This window comes from Protomyctophum parallelum (genome assembly GCF_964188405.1).
Source record: "Protomyctophum parallelum genome assembly, chromosome: 8".
Lineage (NCBI taxonomy): Eukaryota > Metazoa > Chordata > Actinopteri > Myctophiformes > Myctophidae > Protomyctophum > Protomyctophum parallelum.
The window spans coordinates 12831272-12849633 of NC_139703.1; the positions used below are offsets into that span (position 1 = coordinate 12831272).

Sequence of the window (18362 nt, forward strand, 5' to 3'; positions counted from 1 at the left end):
CTATACATATCTCACTTCCTATTTGAAGATGGCGGATCAGAATGAAACAGCACTGATGGCGGAAACAGAAGTAGAAGACCACAGACACTGCAGTGACTGTAAAAATGGTGAGCACCACTTTTTGAATGGTGACAAGGGTCTGGGGGGTGACATTGGGGCCAAGAAGAAAAATAAGAAGTCTGGGGCCATGGAAACAGCACAGGACCCCCTGGCAGTAAACGCACTGCCAGCTGATAAGTTGCAGGAGATCAAGAAGGCCTTAGAACTTCTCTCAATAGGCCAAGGCCCTCCCAAAACCAAGGAGGAGGCAAGCCAGATGAGTTACCAGTTCTGGGACACACAGCCTGTGCCTAAGCTAGGGGAGATGGTGACAACACATGGCTCCATTGAGGCCAGCAAAAACAACATTCGCGAGGAACCCTACAGCCTTCCACAGGGCTTTTGTTGGGATGCACTTGATTTGGCCAACCCTTCTGTGCTCACGGAGCTTTACACTCTTCTCAATGAGAACTACGTGGAGAATGATGACAACAGTTTCCGATTTGACTACTCCCCTGAGTTCCTGCTCTGGGCCCTGCGCCCTCCTGGTTGGGTGCCACAGTGGCATTGTGGGGTGAGGGTCAACTCTAACCGGAAGCTTGTGGGCTTCATCAGTGCCATCCCTGCTAACATTCGCATCTATGGCATAGAAAAGAAAATGGTCGAGATCAACTTTCTTTGTGTCCACAAAAGGCTTCGCAGCAAACGAGTTTCCCCAGTTCTAATCAGAGAGATCACCAGACGGGTCAACCTGCATGGCATCTTTCAGGCCGTTTACACTGCCGGAGTGGTGTTGCCTACACCTGTGGGCACATGCAGGTACTGGCATCGCTCTTTGAACCCCAAAAAGCTGATTGATGTGAAATTCTCACAACTGAGCCAGAACATGACACTGCAGCGCACCGTGAGGTGCTACCGTCTGCCTGAGGCCCCCAAGACAGCTGGGCTGCGGCCGATGACAAAGAGCGATGTGCCGGAGGTACATCGCTTACTCTGTGAATACCTGGGCCTGTTCCACTTGGTGCCCGCCATGAGCCGGGAAGAGGTGGAGCACTGGCTGCTTCCCCAGGAAAACATTATCGACACGTACCTGGTGGAGACTGGTGGCAAGGTGACAGACCTCTTAAGCTTCTACACGCTGCCCTCTACCATTATGAACCACCCTGTGCATCGCAGTCTGAAGGCTGCCTACTCATTCTACAACGTACAAACTGCCACCCCCCTGGTGGACCTGATGTCCGATGCCCTCATCCTGGCCAAGTCCAAAGGGTTTGACGTCTTTAATGCGCTGGACCTTATGGAAAACAAGACTTTCTTGGAGGAGCTGAAATTTGGCATGGGAGATGGGACTCTACATTATTACCTCTACAATTGGAAGTGTCCCATCATGGAATCAGAAAAGGTTGGTTTGGTACTTCAGTGATATCCCGTTTTATGACCAAACAAGAGTCAACGTCAGGTTAGTGATTCCTAAACTTTTTTTATTTATTTCAAGGACAATTAACAGCGATGCATGACTATTTTGCTAGCCAAAGTCTACATTGATGGTGACAGAAAGGGTGCGTGGGAAGTTGGTCGGACCCCCCAAAGATATAAAATGAGATATAAAATATGAAACCGCAAATCCCCACCCCATATATGGAGTACCCTGATGTCATCAATATGACACCATATTGTACTGCTGTCATTGACTGACCTAGACTCCATATTTTGGCATGCTAGCTGGCACAGAACTTATATGAGCATAAAAGGGACACAGACAGACAGATAGATAATGGGTGTTCTGCTCTACAACTTAGTGTACTGATATTACCCAGGTGGGCATCCATTTCCAATTTGCATCATTCCTGACTTGCATCACTCTGAAGTCATATTTTACAGTAATACAAATCAGACTTGTGTGAAGTGAGTGATCATTCAAATCACAGCCAATCAAATCATTTCCATGGTACACACGGCAAAACAAAGATAACAGAAAAGTGTGCTCCTTGGAGCACAGGTTGGCCAGGCTGGGTTGCCTGCAAGGCCCACAAACTTTGGAAGGCAGTCTGACTCATAGCCGATTAGAATGGGATCTATAAAACATCTGACTGAAACATCTTGATAACATGAGCCCAGAGATTACTACCAATTTGTGTGGGTTGTGGACCAAAGCTGTAAGCTAGCAAAGAAAAGTCAAAATCTTTTCTTTTCTTAGAATCCCCTGGATTCTAAGAAAGTGATTTACCAGTGTTTGTTATCGTGTATCATTCTATGTGTGTAATAAATTGTCATTACATCAAATAGATCGAAACAGTATTTCAATAAAGAACATCTTGCTTAAACCTGTGGTGTGCAGGCTCCATCCAATCAACTGAAGTTTCTTTTAGCCCAGCACCCAGCCTGTCGATGTGTGTATTCTACGTCTGCTCTAATAAATTGTCATTCTCATTAACACAGCACAAGTGCTGAAAGTATTACCACTGAGCTAATAGAGCCTGTCTACTTGCTCAGGGGATACATTGAATCTTGACCATCAGGTCAAAATTTGTGGCAGATCCTGCAGGTGAGACATGACCTTTGACAAAATCCAAATAGAAGAGCAGAGAGACAACAGTTATATTGTAGAGATTGGACAAAATTAAATTGGATTAATAAAAAAAAACTACCTTGCCTGAAGCTTGGTGGCTTCAGTGCTTTATAAATTGCTATTATTATAATGAATATATAACCTGGCAAATCTATTTAAACAACAGAACTGTTCTGCACACATAAGAGCTCAGTATGGGAGGGGAAGTGTAGAGTGACATCTAGTGGCTGAATGTTGTTTAATACTAATAGTATATACTTTTACATTGTTTTGGTGACTGCAGTGGTTCTCAACCTGTGGGACATGATTTTGGGGGGTCACAGGATGACAGTGAAGTGACAGTTTAAGGAATTTAAGACCTTTTTATTATCTCAACAAAACAAAAAAGAAAAAAAACATTACTACATCAAAATTAACTCGAAATTGCTAAGCATTGTTAGCTTGTAGATCAGATATCTTCACAATTCTTGCCTCTTTCCTTATATTATTTGACAATTTGGCCAATGTTTAACTACAAGCAGATGTAGACCTGCTAATTTCATGAAATCTATCTGTGGAACCTAGTCAAACTAAATGTAATGCCAGGTAGGTAGATAGTAGGTAGCCTAATAGATATACTGTAGGAAGCCCATTGGGTCCCATAAGTTTGCTGGCTGGGATCTTCCTTTTGACGATGGCAGTGACCGGCCAGCCTCATTCTCCTGTCTGCTATCTTCTCACTCAGCCGTAGTAGCCCTCCATACAGATGCTTGTTGGTAAGCTTCACCCGTGTGAGGTGAGGGGCGCTTCATACGTCATCATACATCATCTCATTCCGGCCAATCACAATTTGCGTTTACAAACATCCAAAATTGTCCATTCATTGTCAATGGCTTTGTAATGTTTGTGTTGGACAAAGTTTGTGCACACACACTAAACACTGGACATAGGAGGGGCTATAGCGCCCCTGAAGGAGTTGTCTGTCAATGCTGTAGTCCCTACAGCATTCTTTGATGCAAATTCTTATTCACAAGTGGATTGAGCAAATCATAACAATTTACTCATTGGGAGATCTAAAGGTCAGAGCTTTTCGACGAATGAGTGTGCAGAGATTCAGTTCCTGAGGGATTCTCACGGCCCACTACCATATTGCTGAATTTCGTGAAGAACGATAGCACAGAACTGCTAAAATGGTGGAATTTTCACAGAAACAATGAGGGGTCAACGACCCTTTGGGCTGTTACAGGCTTTAGTTCCGACATTTTGGTCCGACAGTCATTAGGCCGACAACCTACCTCAAACCCTAACCTAACCGTAACGGGAGGCAGACATAACCGCAAGCACGGGAGGAGCGCTAGTCCGACCATTGTTCCCGCATGTCGGACTAATGCTCTGTCGGTTCCCGACCCCTAGCCTGAGCTAACGCTAGACATTTCTGGCCTAGATGGGAGGGCCGCGGCTCAGAAAAACGCGCACCCTGATTGGTTCACCGATCTGTCCGTCAGACCCGGTCTCTCACCCCCCCCCCCCCCCCCCCCAGTGCAGCACTGTTATTGTGTCGACCAGAAGCAGAAACCACTGGTTGCTGGAGTATACCATTCTAACAGACTGTAAAAGTTATTTCCACAGAGTCGGCACACGTTGTTTTTTTCTTAGACGGTGTGGTGGGTTCTTCAGCCATTCTCCTCATTTTCCTCGCATAGCCTCGTTTGAATTCCACTGGTAATAATTTCCTCACGGTGTTATTTTGAGGGGTGCACACTGCACACCGCTCAGAGCCCTGACGTCACATCATTTGGAGCGATCCCAGTTTTAGACCAGTGCAGCCCATGCGTAAATCCAGGCTTTCATTTTTCGTGCAGACGAAATGAAAGCCTGGGTATCGAGGCTACCCGACCCCTAATAATGATCATAATAAAGGAATATGGCTAGGTCTGCTACACTAACTCACAGTAAATTAAATGACCCTCTCATGTCTGTCTTTGACATGAACGACTTTAATAAAGTTTTAGTTTTATTATTCCGCCCCTTGTGACATCATGTGGATCAATACATCATCATCATACATACTTAGCAACCACTTGCAATTTCTTTGTTTATTTATTTATTTGACATTAATTTTACTTCACTTTCACACACTGATGATGGACGAAACCAAGCTAGGCAGAGTGGAATCAACTCTTAACCTATAACTGCTTATCGGGAGACGTTAGGGATAAAGTGCCTTGCTCAAGGATACTTTGACACTTTGATACGATTCCAAGACTGTTGCTCTACCCCTCCTGTATACTCGTGAGCCACTGCCGCTCCTGTGCAGTGCCAAATGTGAAATACAGTATGTAGATCTGAGATTTGCTACCTGGATATCACAGGATGGGGGAACAAAATGTAATCTAAATACTTGCGTGTGTGAGGGAAATCCGGAGCAGAAGCTCAAAAGAATATTACAAGCACGGCACCGCCTACTCGGCAATGATGTTAAACTGTTAATGCAATCCCTCACCCCACTTATGTAATACCCTTGTACCTGTTGTCAGAGCACAACTACCCTTCATTCTGTTTGTCTTTGTCACTTTTTTGCCCATATATAGAGTTCTGTGCCAGGGATGCGCAAATATAAGTTGAGAACCATTTGCCCCAGCTACTTCAAATTGGGAAAGTGTTCCATCCCCACACAGTGCCCGGTGTCGAGTCGGTCGGACCCACGGTTGTCCAGAAACGGGCTCTGCACCTGATCACCCTCATACCTCCATATATGGAGCTGGCCTGTTCTGACATCATTATGACATCTGCATATATTCCATATTTGGGCATGCCTCACTCGCCGTGCTCTACAGCCGGGCACTAGTAAAACAATAATAGTATAGTCTACTCCATATATCGGAATTTGCAGCTTTATCAATATTTTTGGGAAATCTGCTAATGCGACCAAATTCCCACCCTGCGCTATTAAAGCACTTTTTTGTTTTTCCTTTTTTGAGATCCAGGGCGATTCATTTTCAGGGAACTCTGCTGCTTAAGGACACAACGTAACGAAAAAAAATGTGTGGGTTCCTGTTTGAATGCTCTTTCTCACTGCGTTTAGTTTATTGCCTCTGTTCTACACTCATCTCAATAAAGCAGGAAAAATATATTAAAATATTATTGTCAGTTAGTTGCGACCACATCATCACATTAATTTCCAGCCAATCACTTTTGGCGTCCTCACTTCTTATCTTCACTTTCTCTATGGGGTTCACAGCTGTATACACAAAGCTGGGCATAGGAGAGGCGTTTTTTGCGTGCAATTGTAAAATTGACTTCCAGGCATTCTCGCTTGCTTTGCGATCTTGACAGAAGCTTCCACCTGTGTTGGCCTTGGGAAGGCTTTGGTGAGAGGGAATTGACATTTTCAGACTCCCAATAATCCACAGCAATCCTTATCCTCCCCACATCTTTGTTTTTAAGTTAATCTCTATCACACCTATCCCTTCTTCACTGTTGGGTGGTAAAGCCATGCAGTCTAGTTAGTCACCAAGAGGTTGTTTGTCCTCTAACAACTGGTTCATCTTTGTGTAGAATCGTTTTATTCTCTTGAAAATCTCTCAACAATACGGTGGAGTACTTGGTATCTTGAAGATTTTGTTGCCGAACGCCTTGACCATCAAGAAAACAAAACACAAAGTGAAAATGACTAGGTCCCCACAGTGTCATCATCATCATCAACGTCCTGCTCTAAAAGCATGTTTACAGCCATGTTCTCATTCTTCTCACAATTAAAGTAGGCTGTTACAACCTGACTCTCTGGAAATCCCATGGCTTTTAACCTCTCAATGGCCTCTTCGTCCTCAGATGTTTGCGCGCCAACTGGCGTTCCCCTCCCAGAGCCCCTCCCAGAGTCAGCCCGTCCTGTGAAGCGTTCCCCCCTGCTTGGGAGGCCTGTGAACAGATACTCGGCAGCTCTGTCTGGGTTGTTGTAGCTGGCTCTGAGAGCCTCCAAAACCTTCTCTCTCCCATACCCCATAGACATCAGGTCTACCACCAGAGCTTCGTGAGACTGGCCGATCACCATAGTTGAAATAGCGGCATTTAATAAAGCTGATTTTGGTTTAATGGTTGTAGTTGGGGGAGCAGTTGTGGGTGGTATCTCCTCTTCTGTCTTGGCCTCTTCAGGTGCACCCTGTTCCTCTGGTGGGGAGTCAGGGCCCAATGCTGAGCCAGCTGAGGTTGTGGGAGCTGTAGTGACGGGAGCTGAGGCTGCAGACGTCTGGGAAGCTGATGGGGTTGGTTGAGGGCTTTCTACCACGATGAGAACAACATTTTTCTCATGTATTTTGTACTCTTTGAGAGCTGTGTCATTGCTCAGTACTTTGTCTGCATAAATCAGTTTCTGTCCATCAACTGGATATATGTCCTTCCCTTTCTCATGTTCAATCTTTTCTTTCAGGGTCTTCACCGTCTCCTCTAAATCGATATCTATTTTAAACGTCTGCTCTTGAACTGTTTTCAAGGTAACCTGCATCTTGGCTGAGGTTTTCCCTGGCTCCGACATGCTGACTGCTTAACTTGCTAATAACTATGTTAGATTGATAGTGCTTGTTCTGGACTTATATGCGCTACAGATCTGACACGTCATGACATAGTGATATGTCATAAGCCCTCCCATATACTGCATGCTGCAGTAGAGTAAAGCTCCATATATGGGGACAACTCCCCTACTAATCTGTGCATTGATATGTCATTTGTTAATGTCAGTCTTTCCCAGATATGGAGTTTAGCACCACTCATGGTGCCAATTTTGCGTGTATTTGCTTCTCTGCATTGATTTAGCATTTAACTATATGTACACCAGTTCTGAAGAATGGCTGTTCCAACCAGCAAACACATTATGCCAAATTCAAGACAATTGGTTCAACAGTTCTCTATAGGACAGATTTGTGTAAATAACAAGCTGACAACACATCACTTACTGACCCATTGATCAGCTTTTGTATTATCCAGTCAGCAGCTCTTGATAATACTTTCCATTGTTTAAAAACAATTAAAATTCAGACCCGTCTGAACTGAGTGGTGCTGTGTGTGTGTGTGTTTGTGTTGTGTGCTGCAGTGGTCAATGGGTGTGTGTGTGTGTGTGTTAGGCTGCTCAACAGTGACACTTCTCCCCGTGTCCCTTAGGGTTGGTACCCTCACAAAAAACATGCAGTAATCCTGGTCTCTAAACTGCCTTCCCCTGGCCAGCTGGGGCACCTGATGGAGGGGAACTGGTTGGTATAACGTGTTCCTTCCACGTCCAACCAGGCAAACCCCCCCGTCAGGTGTAAAGGAGCGACTTGGGCACTCATGCATGAAGGAAGCATGAGTTCAAGTCCGTTGCTCTCCCCAGGCCAACCTGGGGAGATCCTGTAGAGCCCAGGATCACATTAGATAATTGACACAGCCTGGGGTGAAAAAAGGGTTACAAATAATACATACATACATGGGTCCATGTGTACACTATCAGAGTTCAATACTTGAGGGTTTTACTGTGTTACATCATTGTCAACTTCTATCACATTCCATGGACAAACATTAACCATTTACAACCAGTGAGATGCTGATCTCACCTGCTCATATAAAAAAGCCCAATTTATCATTTATCATTCACAATGTTGTCAAAAAGGTTTTATTTATTGTATAAAAATTACAGTTATCTGTATCTTTATTTTCAGTCAAACACAGTATCAAAACATCAGTTTTATTCCACATTTACAACGTTTTTACAGAATATAATATATAAAAAAAGAATAATTGTATTGTATAGTGGAAATCAAAAGTCTAGGAAAATAATGTTGTATGGGGGCCCCAGGTACAGTGTAGTTCAAGAGATTGATGACAGAGAGGTCTACGGGTATTATAGTTTTAGGAGATAGATGACAGAGGGGGGAAGGGGTTCTGTTTGACAGAGAGGTCTACGGGTATTATAGTTTTATGAGATAGATGACAGAGGGGGGAAGGTGGTATTATAGTTTTATGAGATAGATGACAGAGGGGGGAAGGGGGTATTATAGTTTTAGGAGATAGATGACAGAGGGGGGAAGGGGTTCTGTTTGCTGACGACCAACTTCTGGTGCTGATGAGAGATGTAACCCTTGATGTGACCCTGAGAGAGAGAGAGGGGAGGGCAGAATGGAGTTAAAATTGTACAATAGTTCCTGTGCACCTGCACGCTAAACAATATTAGCACAGTATGAAAAGATTATAATGTTTTAGTGAGATTGAGGCTTTAACCTTTGCTTTTATGAAATATCCCAGGAAGATGCTTGTGAACATAACTTTCTAGTTTGACCACTTTAAATGCTCTGATCTTAAAATACAGTAATATCCCTTTCTATAGGATATCGTCGGTGTGCAACATGCTTCCGTAGAAGACATTCAGATTTCTATGGAATCCTAATGACTGAAATCAGTCTGAGACCTTTATCCCGTGGGTTTGAGGGGCTTTAGATTGTGTGTGTGTGTGTGTACATATATATACCATATAGATGAGGTTAGCCAGTAGACACTGCACCTCATCGATGTCTACATCATCTACATTCATCATCTTCAGAGCCACCAGGAATGCATCCAAAGGGAGCTGGTGGGTCTTCAACAGCAGGTTCCTGTATGCACACACACACACACACACACACACACACACACACACACACACACACACACACACACACACACACACACACACACACACACACACACACACACACACACACACACACACACACACACACACACACACACACACACACACACACACACACACACACACACACACACACACACACACGCACACACACACACACAGAATTTCACCAAAAATAGTCAATCTACAAATCTACACGCATCACATTGTGAAGCTTGTGAAGTACAGTTGAAAGTCAGGTAAAAATCAGGTGGAGTTTTAAGAGGTTAAGCCTTTCATTAAGATTAGAGTTTAAATGGGTTAAGCCTTCCATAAGAATAGTTTTAATTCGTTAAGCCTTCCATTAAGAGTAGAGTTTTAATTGGTTAAGCCTTCCTTTGAGAATAGAGAGTTGGCCTGATGGAGGGGAAAGGAACTGGTTGGAATAACGTGTTCCTTCCTTTACACTGGGTGAAAATATGGGTTGCAAAAATCATGGGATAAAAATTTAAAGAAAGAAAGAAAAGATATATACAGTTTTAAGTGGTTATAAGCCTTGCATTAACATGGACCAACTTTGTGTCATCAAGTTCAAGTCGGTTGATCGGAGAAGTTATCAACGGAATAATCGCTAAGAAAATGCATAGTTGGAGAGACAATGCTCTAGGAGTCTAGGTGATGTAGAGGTTAAATTAACACTCACTTTCTTGAAGAGGATGCGGTAGGTATTAGGGATGTACCGATGAGACATTTTGGCCGATATCGATATAATTAATTGCTGTTATGGACAATAACCGATATAACCGATGTCGATATGATCTCATTCTGTATTAAGAAAATATAATCATTTTTGCCATTTTGAAAAAAGGCTTATAAACTCTGAACTAAAAAATGTTCCAACTTGTTGACTGTTATGAAAGCTGCCCCAGAAAACGCTGATATAATTTGCAGCCTTCATCATATCAAAAGGCTTTTTCAGGCTTATTTTTTTTCTTTTCTCAACATAATTATAAAATAAAATATCTGCTAACTCTATTATTTTACCGATACCGATATTTCCTTTTAAGGCCAATATCGGCCGATACCGATGTGTTTGCCGATTAATCTGAGCAGACGTAGAATACGCACATCGACAGGCTGGGTGCTGGTCTAAAAGAAACTTCAGTAGATTGGATGGAGCCCGCACACCACAGGTATAAGCAAGACGTTCTTTATTGAAATACTGTTTCGTTTCGATCTATTTGATCTTCATCAGGTCATGTGAACTGCTTTGCCGATTAATCTCCCATCACAAGTAGGTATTCATTCAACACTCACACTTTCTTGAAGAGGTTCCTGTAGGTGATGATCTTGAGTTTTTCCAGGATGAGGAAGATTCCACAGCGGATGAAGAATGTTTCATGTTTGGACAGAGCTTCATTGAGCAGCAGCAGGTTTCCCTCACTGAGAAACACACACACACACACACACACACACACACACACACACACACACACACAATAAGAGCCTAGCATCGGTCTAAACGATATACTGTAAAAAAAAAAAAAAAGATAATCTGTACATTGAAACTATAGGAACAAAATTACCTCACAGCTTTGGTGACATCAGCAAACTGCATGAGGTCATACTTCCTGAGGAGCTGATGAGACGGCATGTGACCCTGAAACACATCATAAATAAAAAGTATTTAAATACTACAGTATACCGGAATATCTGTGTGTACAGTATGTCCCTGGCATAAATCAGTGCCCGACTGTACTGTCTCTCTCAACCTGCCTACCGATGATGTGACTGGTAGGCAGGTTTCTGAACTGTCCAGTGTCCACAGCCCTCCTCTGAGACACATGGGGATATATCTTGCACCAACCCTTCCTTACCCCTTATCCCTAAACTTATTTGCCATATTTTACTATTTTGAAAAACTTTTTAAAATAGTTCCAACTAGCCGATCTACAAGCTCACAACGTGTCAATGTAGATTGGCAGGGTGAACTATTTTAAAATGTTTTTCAAGATAGTAAAATATGGGAAATAAGTTTTGTGATAAAGGGACAGGTTTCTGAACTGTCCACAGGCCTCCTCTGAGACACAGAGTGAGTAGACAGGTTTCTGAACTGTCCACAGGCCTCCTCTGAGACACAGAGTGAGTAGACAGAAATGGTGGCATCTTATAATGAGCATTAGGGAGGACCAATTATATGAAGATGAGTGAAGTGCTCCTTAAAGAATCATACTAGAATAGAATCAGTGTTGGGCTCGTTACAAGAGCAATAATGTATGTATTACTTACTTTACTGAACAGTAAGTAGTTACACTACTCGTTGCTTTTTCATTTAACCCGCACAAAATTGGTAATTGCGAGAAGAAAATATTTGCGTGTTAATTTAGCAGCTACATTACAGCAGTATTTTAACAGATGTCAGGTGTACAATAGATTAAATATGAGTAAAATAATGTTATCAATATAGTTGCATTATTAATAAATGTAATGTTACCTGTAATATCTTAACAGATGTATTATTAATAAATAGAATGTTACCAGTAACATCTTAACTGGCAGAAGGTAGATGAGGATCATGCGCTTGTTCTTCTGACTGGATCGATGACAGTGCTGGAAGGCAAACGACAAGTACTCCTCGGCTAGAGAGACAACAGGGAATGGGGGGAAAAACACACAGGAACAAAGTGGAACGTTAAAATGCTATGAATTAAAAAAATTACATACACATTAAATTAATTTGTATCACCTTATCCAGACCCATTTGTTGCAATTTCTCAGAAATTGCAGAAAGAGCGAAAGGGCCTTTCTGTGTGGAGTTTGCATGTTCTCCCCGTGTCCCCTAGGGTAGGTACCCTCACAAAAAACATGCAGTAATCCTGGTCTCTAAACTGCCTCCCCCTGGCCAGCCGGGGCGCCTGATGGAGAGGAAAGGAACTGGTTGGAATAACGTGTTCCTTCCACGCGCTATGTCCAACCAGGGAAACTCCCCCCTGTCAGGTGTAAAGGACTTGGACACTTGGACACTCCGGCATGAAGGAAGCATGAGTTCAAGTCCGTGGCTCTCCCCATGATCCCCATATATGGGGTCTAGGTTGGCGGAGGGTGTGTAGAGCCCAGGATCACATTAGATAATTGACACAGGGGTGGAAAATGAGTTACAAAATCGTGGGATAAAAAAAATCATCAATGATTGTCGACTTTCAGCTGTAAGAAATGTTCATGACAACACAATGGAGAGTGGCAACAGACCTTTAAATGATTAGGATTTAATAATACTACTACTACTACTACTACTACTAATAATAATAATAATAATAATAATAATAATAATAATATTATTCCTTGGGGTGTTTTTTGTCACTGAATCCTAGTATAAGTACTAGGAGCAGTGAGCAGCCATTCTAAGGCACTCGGGATCCGGGGAGAAGTGGCTGTGAAACATTCCTTTGTGTCCAACAGTGACACCTAGAGGTGCAGTTCAGTATGTACCAGGTTTGAAGTCGCTGTCGAACATGGCTTTGCGTCCTACATAGTACTTGAAGGTGACTCTCTGGGCCATGCTGTACTCATTCTTCAGGTTGGAGCTGTCGATCGCTCTGATCAGAGGCTTACACAGGTGCAGCTTGTTGATCTGTTAAACACACACACGCGTGCACGAACAGTAACACACACACACACACACACACACACACACACACACACACACACACACGCAAGCAGTTAATCAGCAACTACATTTAATTATATGTATGCTTACAATACATAATGAATCATTAAACAAGTAAAATCTTCATTAATCAATGATCGTTAAGTAATACTTCACCTTGAAGTAGATTTTGAACAGCTGGTTGATGAGGAACAGCATCCCCCACTTCTTAGAGTCCTCGATCCCAGCACGACTGACACACACACACACACACACACACACACACACATTGATTTGTGTAGAGTGAAATAAGAGCATAGCAAATGCGGTCAATGATCTTTACAGGTCCGTTTTCTCAAGTATAGAGGGTTGAAGTGGTACTGAATCTGCAGCTCAACTAAGGCTTTGATGGAGGACAATTTCACGATAAATTAAAATCCCTGCAATACGATTATTGTGGATTATTAGTGGTTTTCTATCTCGATAAACGTTTACAATTGGTTTCTATGTGTGTGTTTACAGTGGGTGTGTGTGTGTGTGTACTAACTTGTCACTAGCACACACTCTGAAGCAGCTCATCAGCTGTTCAGCAGCTTTCTCCTGCATGTCTCCTGGTTGACCTTTGCCCTTCTTCTGCAGTTGCTGCTCCGCCTGGCAATATGTCAAATTAAACACAATTTATTCATACCAGCGTTCGTGTACAATAACATCCATGTCAATTTAAGCACAACTTTATGCATGCATACCAGCGTTCATAAATGGTAAATGGTGCGTTTATATAGCACCTTTATGAGATTTACATAGATTGTGCATTACTACATTCACCCATTCACACACACACACACACACACACACACACACACATTCATACACCGATGGCGGCGGAAACCATGCAAGGCCCCAACCAGCACATCAGGAGCAATTAAGGGTTCAGTGTCTTGCTCAAGGACACTTCGACACAAACTCTGGGGGAGCCGGACTGAGAACCTTGCGGTTCTACCCCTCTACCCCTGAGCCACCGCCACCCCTGTTCATGTACAGTAACACATTTTAGCAGTCACTGGTAGACTAGGTTTCTGAACTGTCCACAGCCCTCCTCTGAGACACAGAGTCAGTAGACAGAAATGTCTATGTCTATGTCTATCTTATAATGAGCGAGTAGTGAGGACCAAATATATGAATTTAAGGTTGAAAATAAGTGAAGTGAGGGCACTCAGGTGGCACAATGGTTAAAATCAGTGTTATTTTTAAGTGGTGTCCAGGAAAAAATATATATATAACACAAATCTCGTATGCACATCATGACATGAACATTTTGAGAACCACTGGTTTAAATCAAATAACTTTATTTATAACAGACTAATAACACCCTAGAGTACAACGTGTGCAGTCTTACATTGTTGGCGAACACTCTCAGGTCAAGGGTCACTGCAAACATCACAGGCAAGGCCCTGCACGACAGGAAACACCATAATGAACAACAGGAAACAGAATAATGAACAACAGGAAACAGAATAATGACCAACAGGAAATGTAATATTACAACGGGAAACAGAATAATGAACAACAGGAAATTTAATATTACAACAGGAAACAGAATAATGACCAACAGGAAATGTAATATTACAACATTTAACAGAATAACACAAAACAGGATGCAGTTTAATTTAAGACACTTGACAGTGCACTCACCAGTTCTCCTCTTTATGAGACTGGAAGGCCTTCAGGAATGATGTAGAAAGTTAAGGAACACAACTGTTGATCACAGACAGACAGACAGACAGACACAGACACAGACAGACCATGTCTAGACTATACATTATAATATACTTAAGTTAAAACCGGGAAAGTACAGGATTTAGAAGACATTTTTAGAATCTGCCTCATTTACTGCCGGAGTAAATACATAAATATTCCAGTCTGTCTAGGATATTGAACAACGAGGGTCTGGAAGGTGTAGGCTTCTACAAAGTCATGGTTGGACACAGCGTAGGTACATCTGTAAAACGCACGCACGCACGCACGCACGCACACACACACACACACACACACACACACACACACACACACACACACACACACACACACACACACACACACACACACACACACACACACACACACACACACACACACACACACACACACACACACACACACACACACACACACACACACACAAAGATCAACATGTGTAGAAATATGATGCTTATTATTATCATCATCATCATCAACAACCTAAACCCACTGCATGTTCCTGCTGTTTTGCATACAGCCAGACAATTGAAGAAATTGCAGATTGAGGCTTTAACCTTTTGGTCAAAAGAATATCCGAGACCATCTGGTGTTTTATTTTTTTTATGGAAGATGCTTCTATTGCTAGTTTAACCAATTATAATACTCCTATGAAATCTAATAATGTAATTATCAAATTGCAATGTGTCCAATAATATAAGGCCGGTCAAAGTCAAAGTGTCCATTTCACAGGGGAAATTCAATAGTCAAGGGCAATTTGCATTCACCATTGTATATACATCTTTTTCTGCATCTTCCAACCTGTAGAATAGTAACACGCCAACTTTGGTTCCCAGTTCAGGGCAAGAAAGAACAAGGCATTTTTTGGTTCCAGTTCTGAACCAACGATTAGGGTTCTGATTCTGAACCAATTCATCTTCAGTGGAAACACATGTGTGTTGGATTCTTTCTTCTTTAGTGTCTGGAACGTGTGCGTGCATGTGTGCATGCATGCATGTGTGTGTGTGTGTGTGTGTGTGTACCTGAGGTGAGCAGCCACCATCTCATCATATGGAGGTTCTAGAATCTGCTGACATTTCTCCTCTGGACTGGCCAACTGCAACACAGACGTTTGTATTACTATATCTGTACATCAACATTTCAAGACGCCCAAATATTTTTTTCTCTAAAAAAACTATAGGATACCACTAGGTAAACAATGAACCTAGCATCGTTCTAAACAATCTGCTATCTAAATAACATTCTGCGTACATTTTAAACTATAGGATACGGATACCTAGCCGCCTCGTTACCCAGGCTTTTATTCGTTTGCGTTCGGCTCAAAAATGAAAGCCCACTTCCTTGTATTACGCTAACCAATAACAGTGCAGAGGGGCGTCGCTCGAAATTTCTCCACTGTTTTCTAACACAGAGGGGAGGGGAGAAGGGGGGAGGGTGCTCAGATCGCTGAACCAATATGATCCACCACCTGTTTTCGACTGCCCCTCTAGTTAGAAACCACACAGGTTGAGCCAGGCTATAGGGTACCAGGAAAACAATGAACCTATAGTATTATCTGTATAAACATGCTATCTAAATAACATTATGTACAATTTGAAACTATAGGATACCGGGTAAATAAACCCAGCATCGGTCTATACACGTTTGAACCTTGTCACTTGTGGCCTATAACTCTGAGATGTTTGAATGACAGTTCCAGTGTTTACCTGCAGGCGGGGGTTAGCTACATGTGGATGTTTGAAGGACAACAGTTCAGCACACACCGATCCGTCTCTGTTGTCAATGGCCTCATACATCTAAAAACACAGTGAAACCACACATTTATTTATTATATGAATTGTGAAGGTACGGTTGAAATGGGTGAAGTGTTCCTTTATTGAACATCAGAACGCGTTGTGTAATCTCCTCTGAGTCAAATGGAAGGTTTAACAACAGGTTAAAGCAAAACATCCACACTTTGGTTTAAAGCTCCAAACAAATATTCATGGTGCAATGTTTTTTTTATCTGGCAAATCTACTCTGAATCACCAGAAGCAGGCTTCTGTGTTTTCAATGTGTCCAACATTAATTAGAAGGACAGTATCATAATATCATATCATATATATTACCAGAAGCAGGGACGTGTGTTTTCGATTGGTCTAACAATACATTCATTATTAGGACAATATCAGTTACCAGAAGCAGGGACGTGTGTTTTCGATTGGTCTAACAATACATTTATTAGAAGGACAATGGGACGAAGTTCGCCACCATCATCCTTCTTCCTACTGTGTTCCAACTTTAACGAACTTTTGACCATAGGGGAGTGTTTTAAAGTGAAATACAATACAATACGATACATAATGACACTAGACAGGTTCCTGTAAATGTTACCTGTTGGAGGTACTGGTTGATTGTGATGTGAGCCATTGTTGTGCTGCAGGTCAACACACACCAACCTACAGTACACAAATAATAAACACATCAATATCATGTTAGATTAACCAACCTACAATAATATAAATAATGCATAAACACATGTTAGATTAACCAACCTACAATAATAAACACATTCAATATTATGCTAGATTATCTCATCTACAATAATAAAACAAACATGTCATCATGTTAGATTACAAATAAACGCACCATCATCCCTAACCATGGGGAAATTATCATTCTACTTCTACGACTGTAGTCCCTGATTGGTCCTCGCCTCCTCTATATACAGTATATTATACAGTATATGTGCCTGTCCCTTTTGTGACCCAGATATCTGATGGAGGTTGTAAGTAATAGAGTAGACTGAAACGTTGTAACCTAGTATAATAAACTACTACTGTTAAGTGAAGATATTGTGCACCTGTCCCGTAGGTGCATATGGACTTTTTTCTACACACTACTTTGTCACTAAAATGCCCACTAAAATGCCCTGACACTGGAATGCCCTGACACTTTACTGATATCTATCAGGAGACCACAAGGGGAGTATCATTCACTGCCATCGTATTTCCTTCGTTTTTTCCTTTGTGCATAGTGTTTAGGATTTGTCAGACAGAAAATAGCTCATTTACATGTCCACGGTGGATTTTTATGAAACAAATGCTTTGCCGATTGAAAGAAGACATTTCAAGCTTGCCTTACAGCTACTATGTTGGTGAATTTAACGTTGTTTAATGCAAGCAGATCAGATTCGATTTGGTCAATGGGCCGTCAAGGGTTGCAACTTTCCATTATTTAAAAATAATGCGGCTAAAATAACGGACTGTGTCTTTAATTCTAAGAGAATGGAATAGGGTCCAGGACCACCACTTGGCTATAGAAGTGTATATTTGTACGTCTCTAAATATTATGATGAATTGATAACGGAGGACCCTCTTGTAAATACAGTTTTTGTATTGAGTTGTGCTTGAAATGTACTGTAATTCTGCAAACTGTTAATAAATACTTCAATCAATCAATCACATTAAAGTTAGCCGTTAGCTACCCAGGCTAAAGGTTTAGTGTCCATTCATTTATTTACAAACTGAGCGGTTCTGTCCTCTAAATGACACTGCGGATCAACACGGAACACACGCGCCAGTGAAGTGTTGAGGTGAGGTGAATTAAAGTGGTTTAAATACCCTGTGATTTATTATAGATTGCTTCTTTTAGTCCTCGTGCAGTTTGTAGTTCTTTTTAAATTGTTGTTGTTGACTTCCCTATCACGAACTACATCCGGGTTGTCGAGGTCAAGGGCAGGAAGTTGTCAGAATAAGAGC

At 42.0% G+C, this 18362-nt stretch overlaps 2 protein-coding genes and 1 long non-coding RNA gene across 3 annotated transcripts; 2 read left to right on the top strand and 1 right to left on the bottom strand.

Annotated features, from left to right (window-relative positions):
• Window positions 1-28: 28 nt before the first annotated feature.
• On the top strand, window positions 29-1462 carry LOC310863694 (glycylpeptide N-tetradecanoyltransferase 1-like; the record flags this gene model as incomplete). Its single annotated transcript, XM_083772191.1, has 1 exon — window positions 29-1462. One exon carries the CDS (start codon window positions 29-31, stop codon window positions 1460-1462), a length of 1434 nt encoding a protein of 477 aa, XP_083628317.1.
• A 6773-nt stretch (window positions 1463-8235) lies between these two features.
• LOC310863207 lies at window positions 8236-8716 on the top strand. Its single transcript, XR_014569649.1, has 3 exons — window positions 8236-8445; window positions 8513-8559; window positions 8644-8716. It is a non-coding gene; the product is annotated as an uncharacterized lncRNA (long non-coding RNA).
• pcid2 (PCI domain containing 2) lies at window positions 8586-18323 on the bottom strand. Its single transcript, XM_083771377.1, has 15 exons — window positions 18225-18323; window positions 16996-17060; window positions 16329-16418; window positions 15645-15718; window positions 14799-14866; window positions 14560-14599; window positions 14264-14318; window positions 13415-13518; window positions 13045-13120; window positions 12711-12852; window positions 11760-11860; window positions 10808-10881; window positions 10539-10664; window positions 9081-9204; window positions 8586-8705 (listed from the first exon to the last, which is right to left on the bottom strand). The coding sequence occupies exons 2-15, from the start codon at window positions 17029-17031 to the stop codon at window positions 8616-8618; spliced, it is 1200 nt and encodes a 399-aa protein (XP_083627503.1). The 5' UTR covers window positions 17032-17060; window positions 18225-18323; the 3' UTR covers window positions 8586-8615.
• Window positions 18324-18362: the final 39 nt, after the last annotated feature.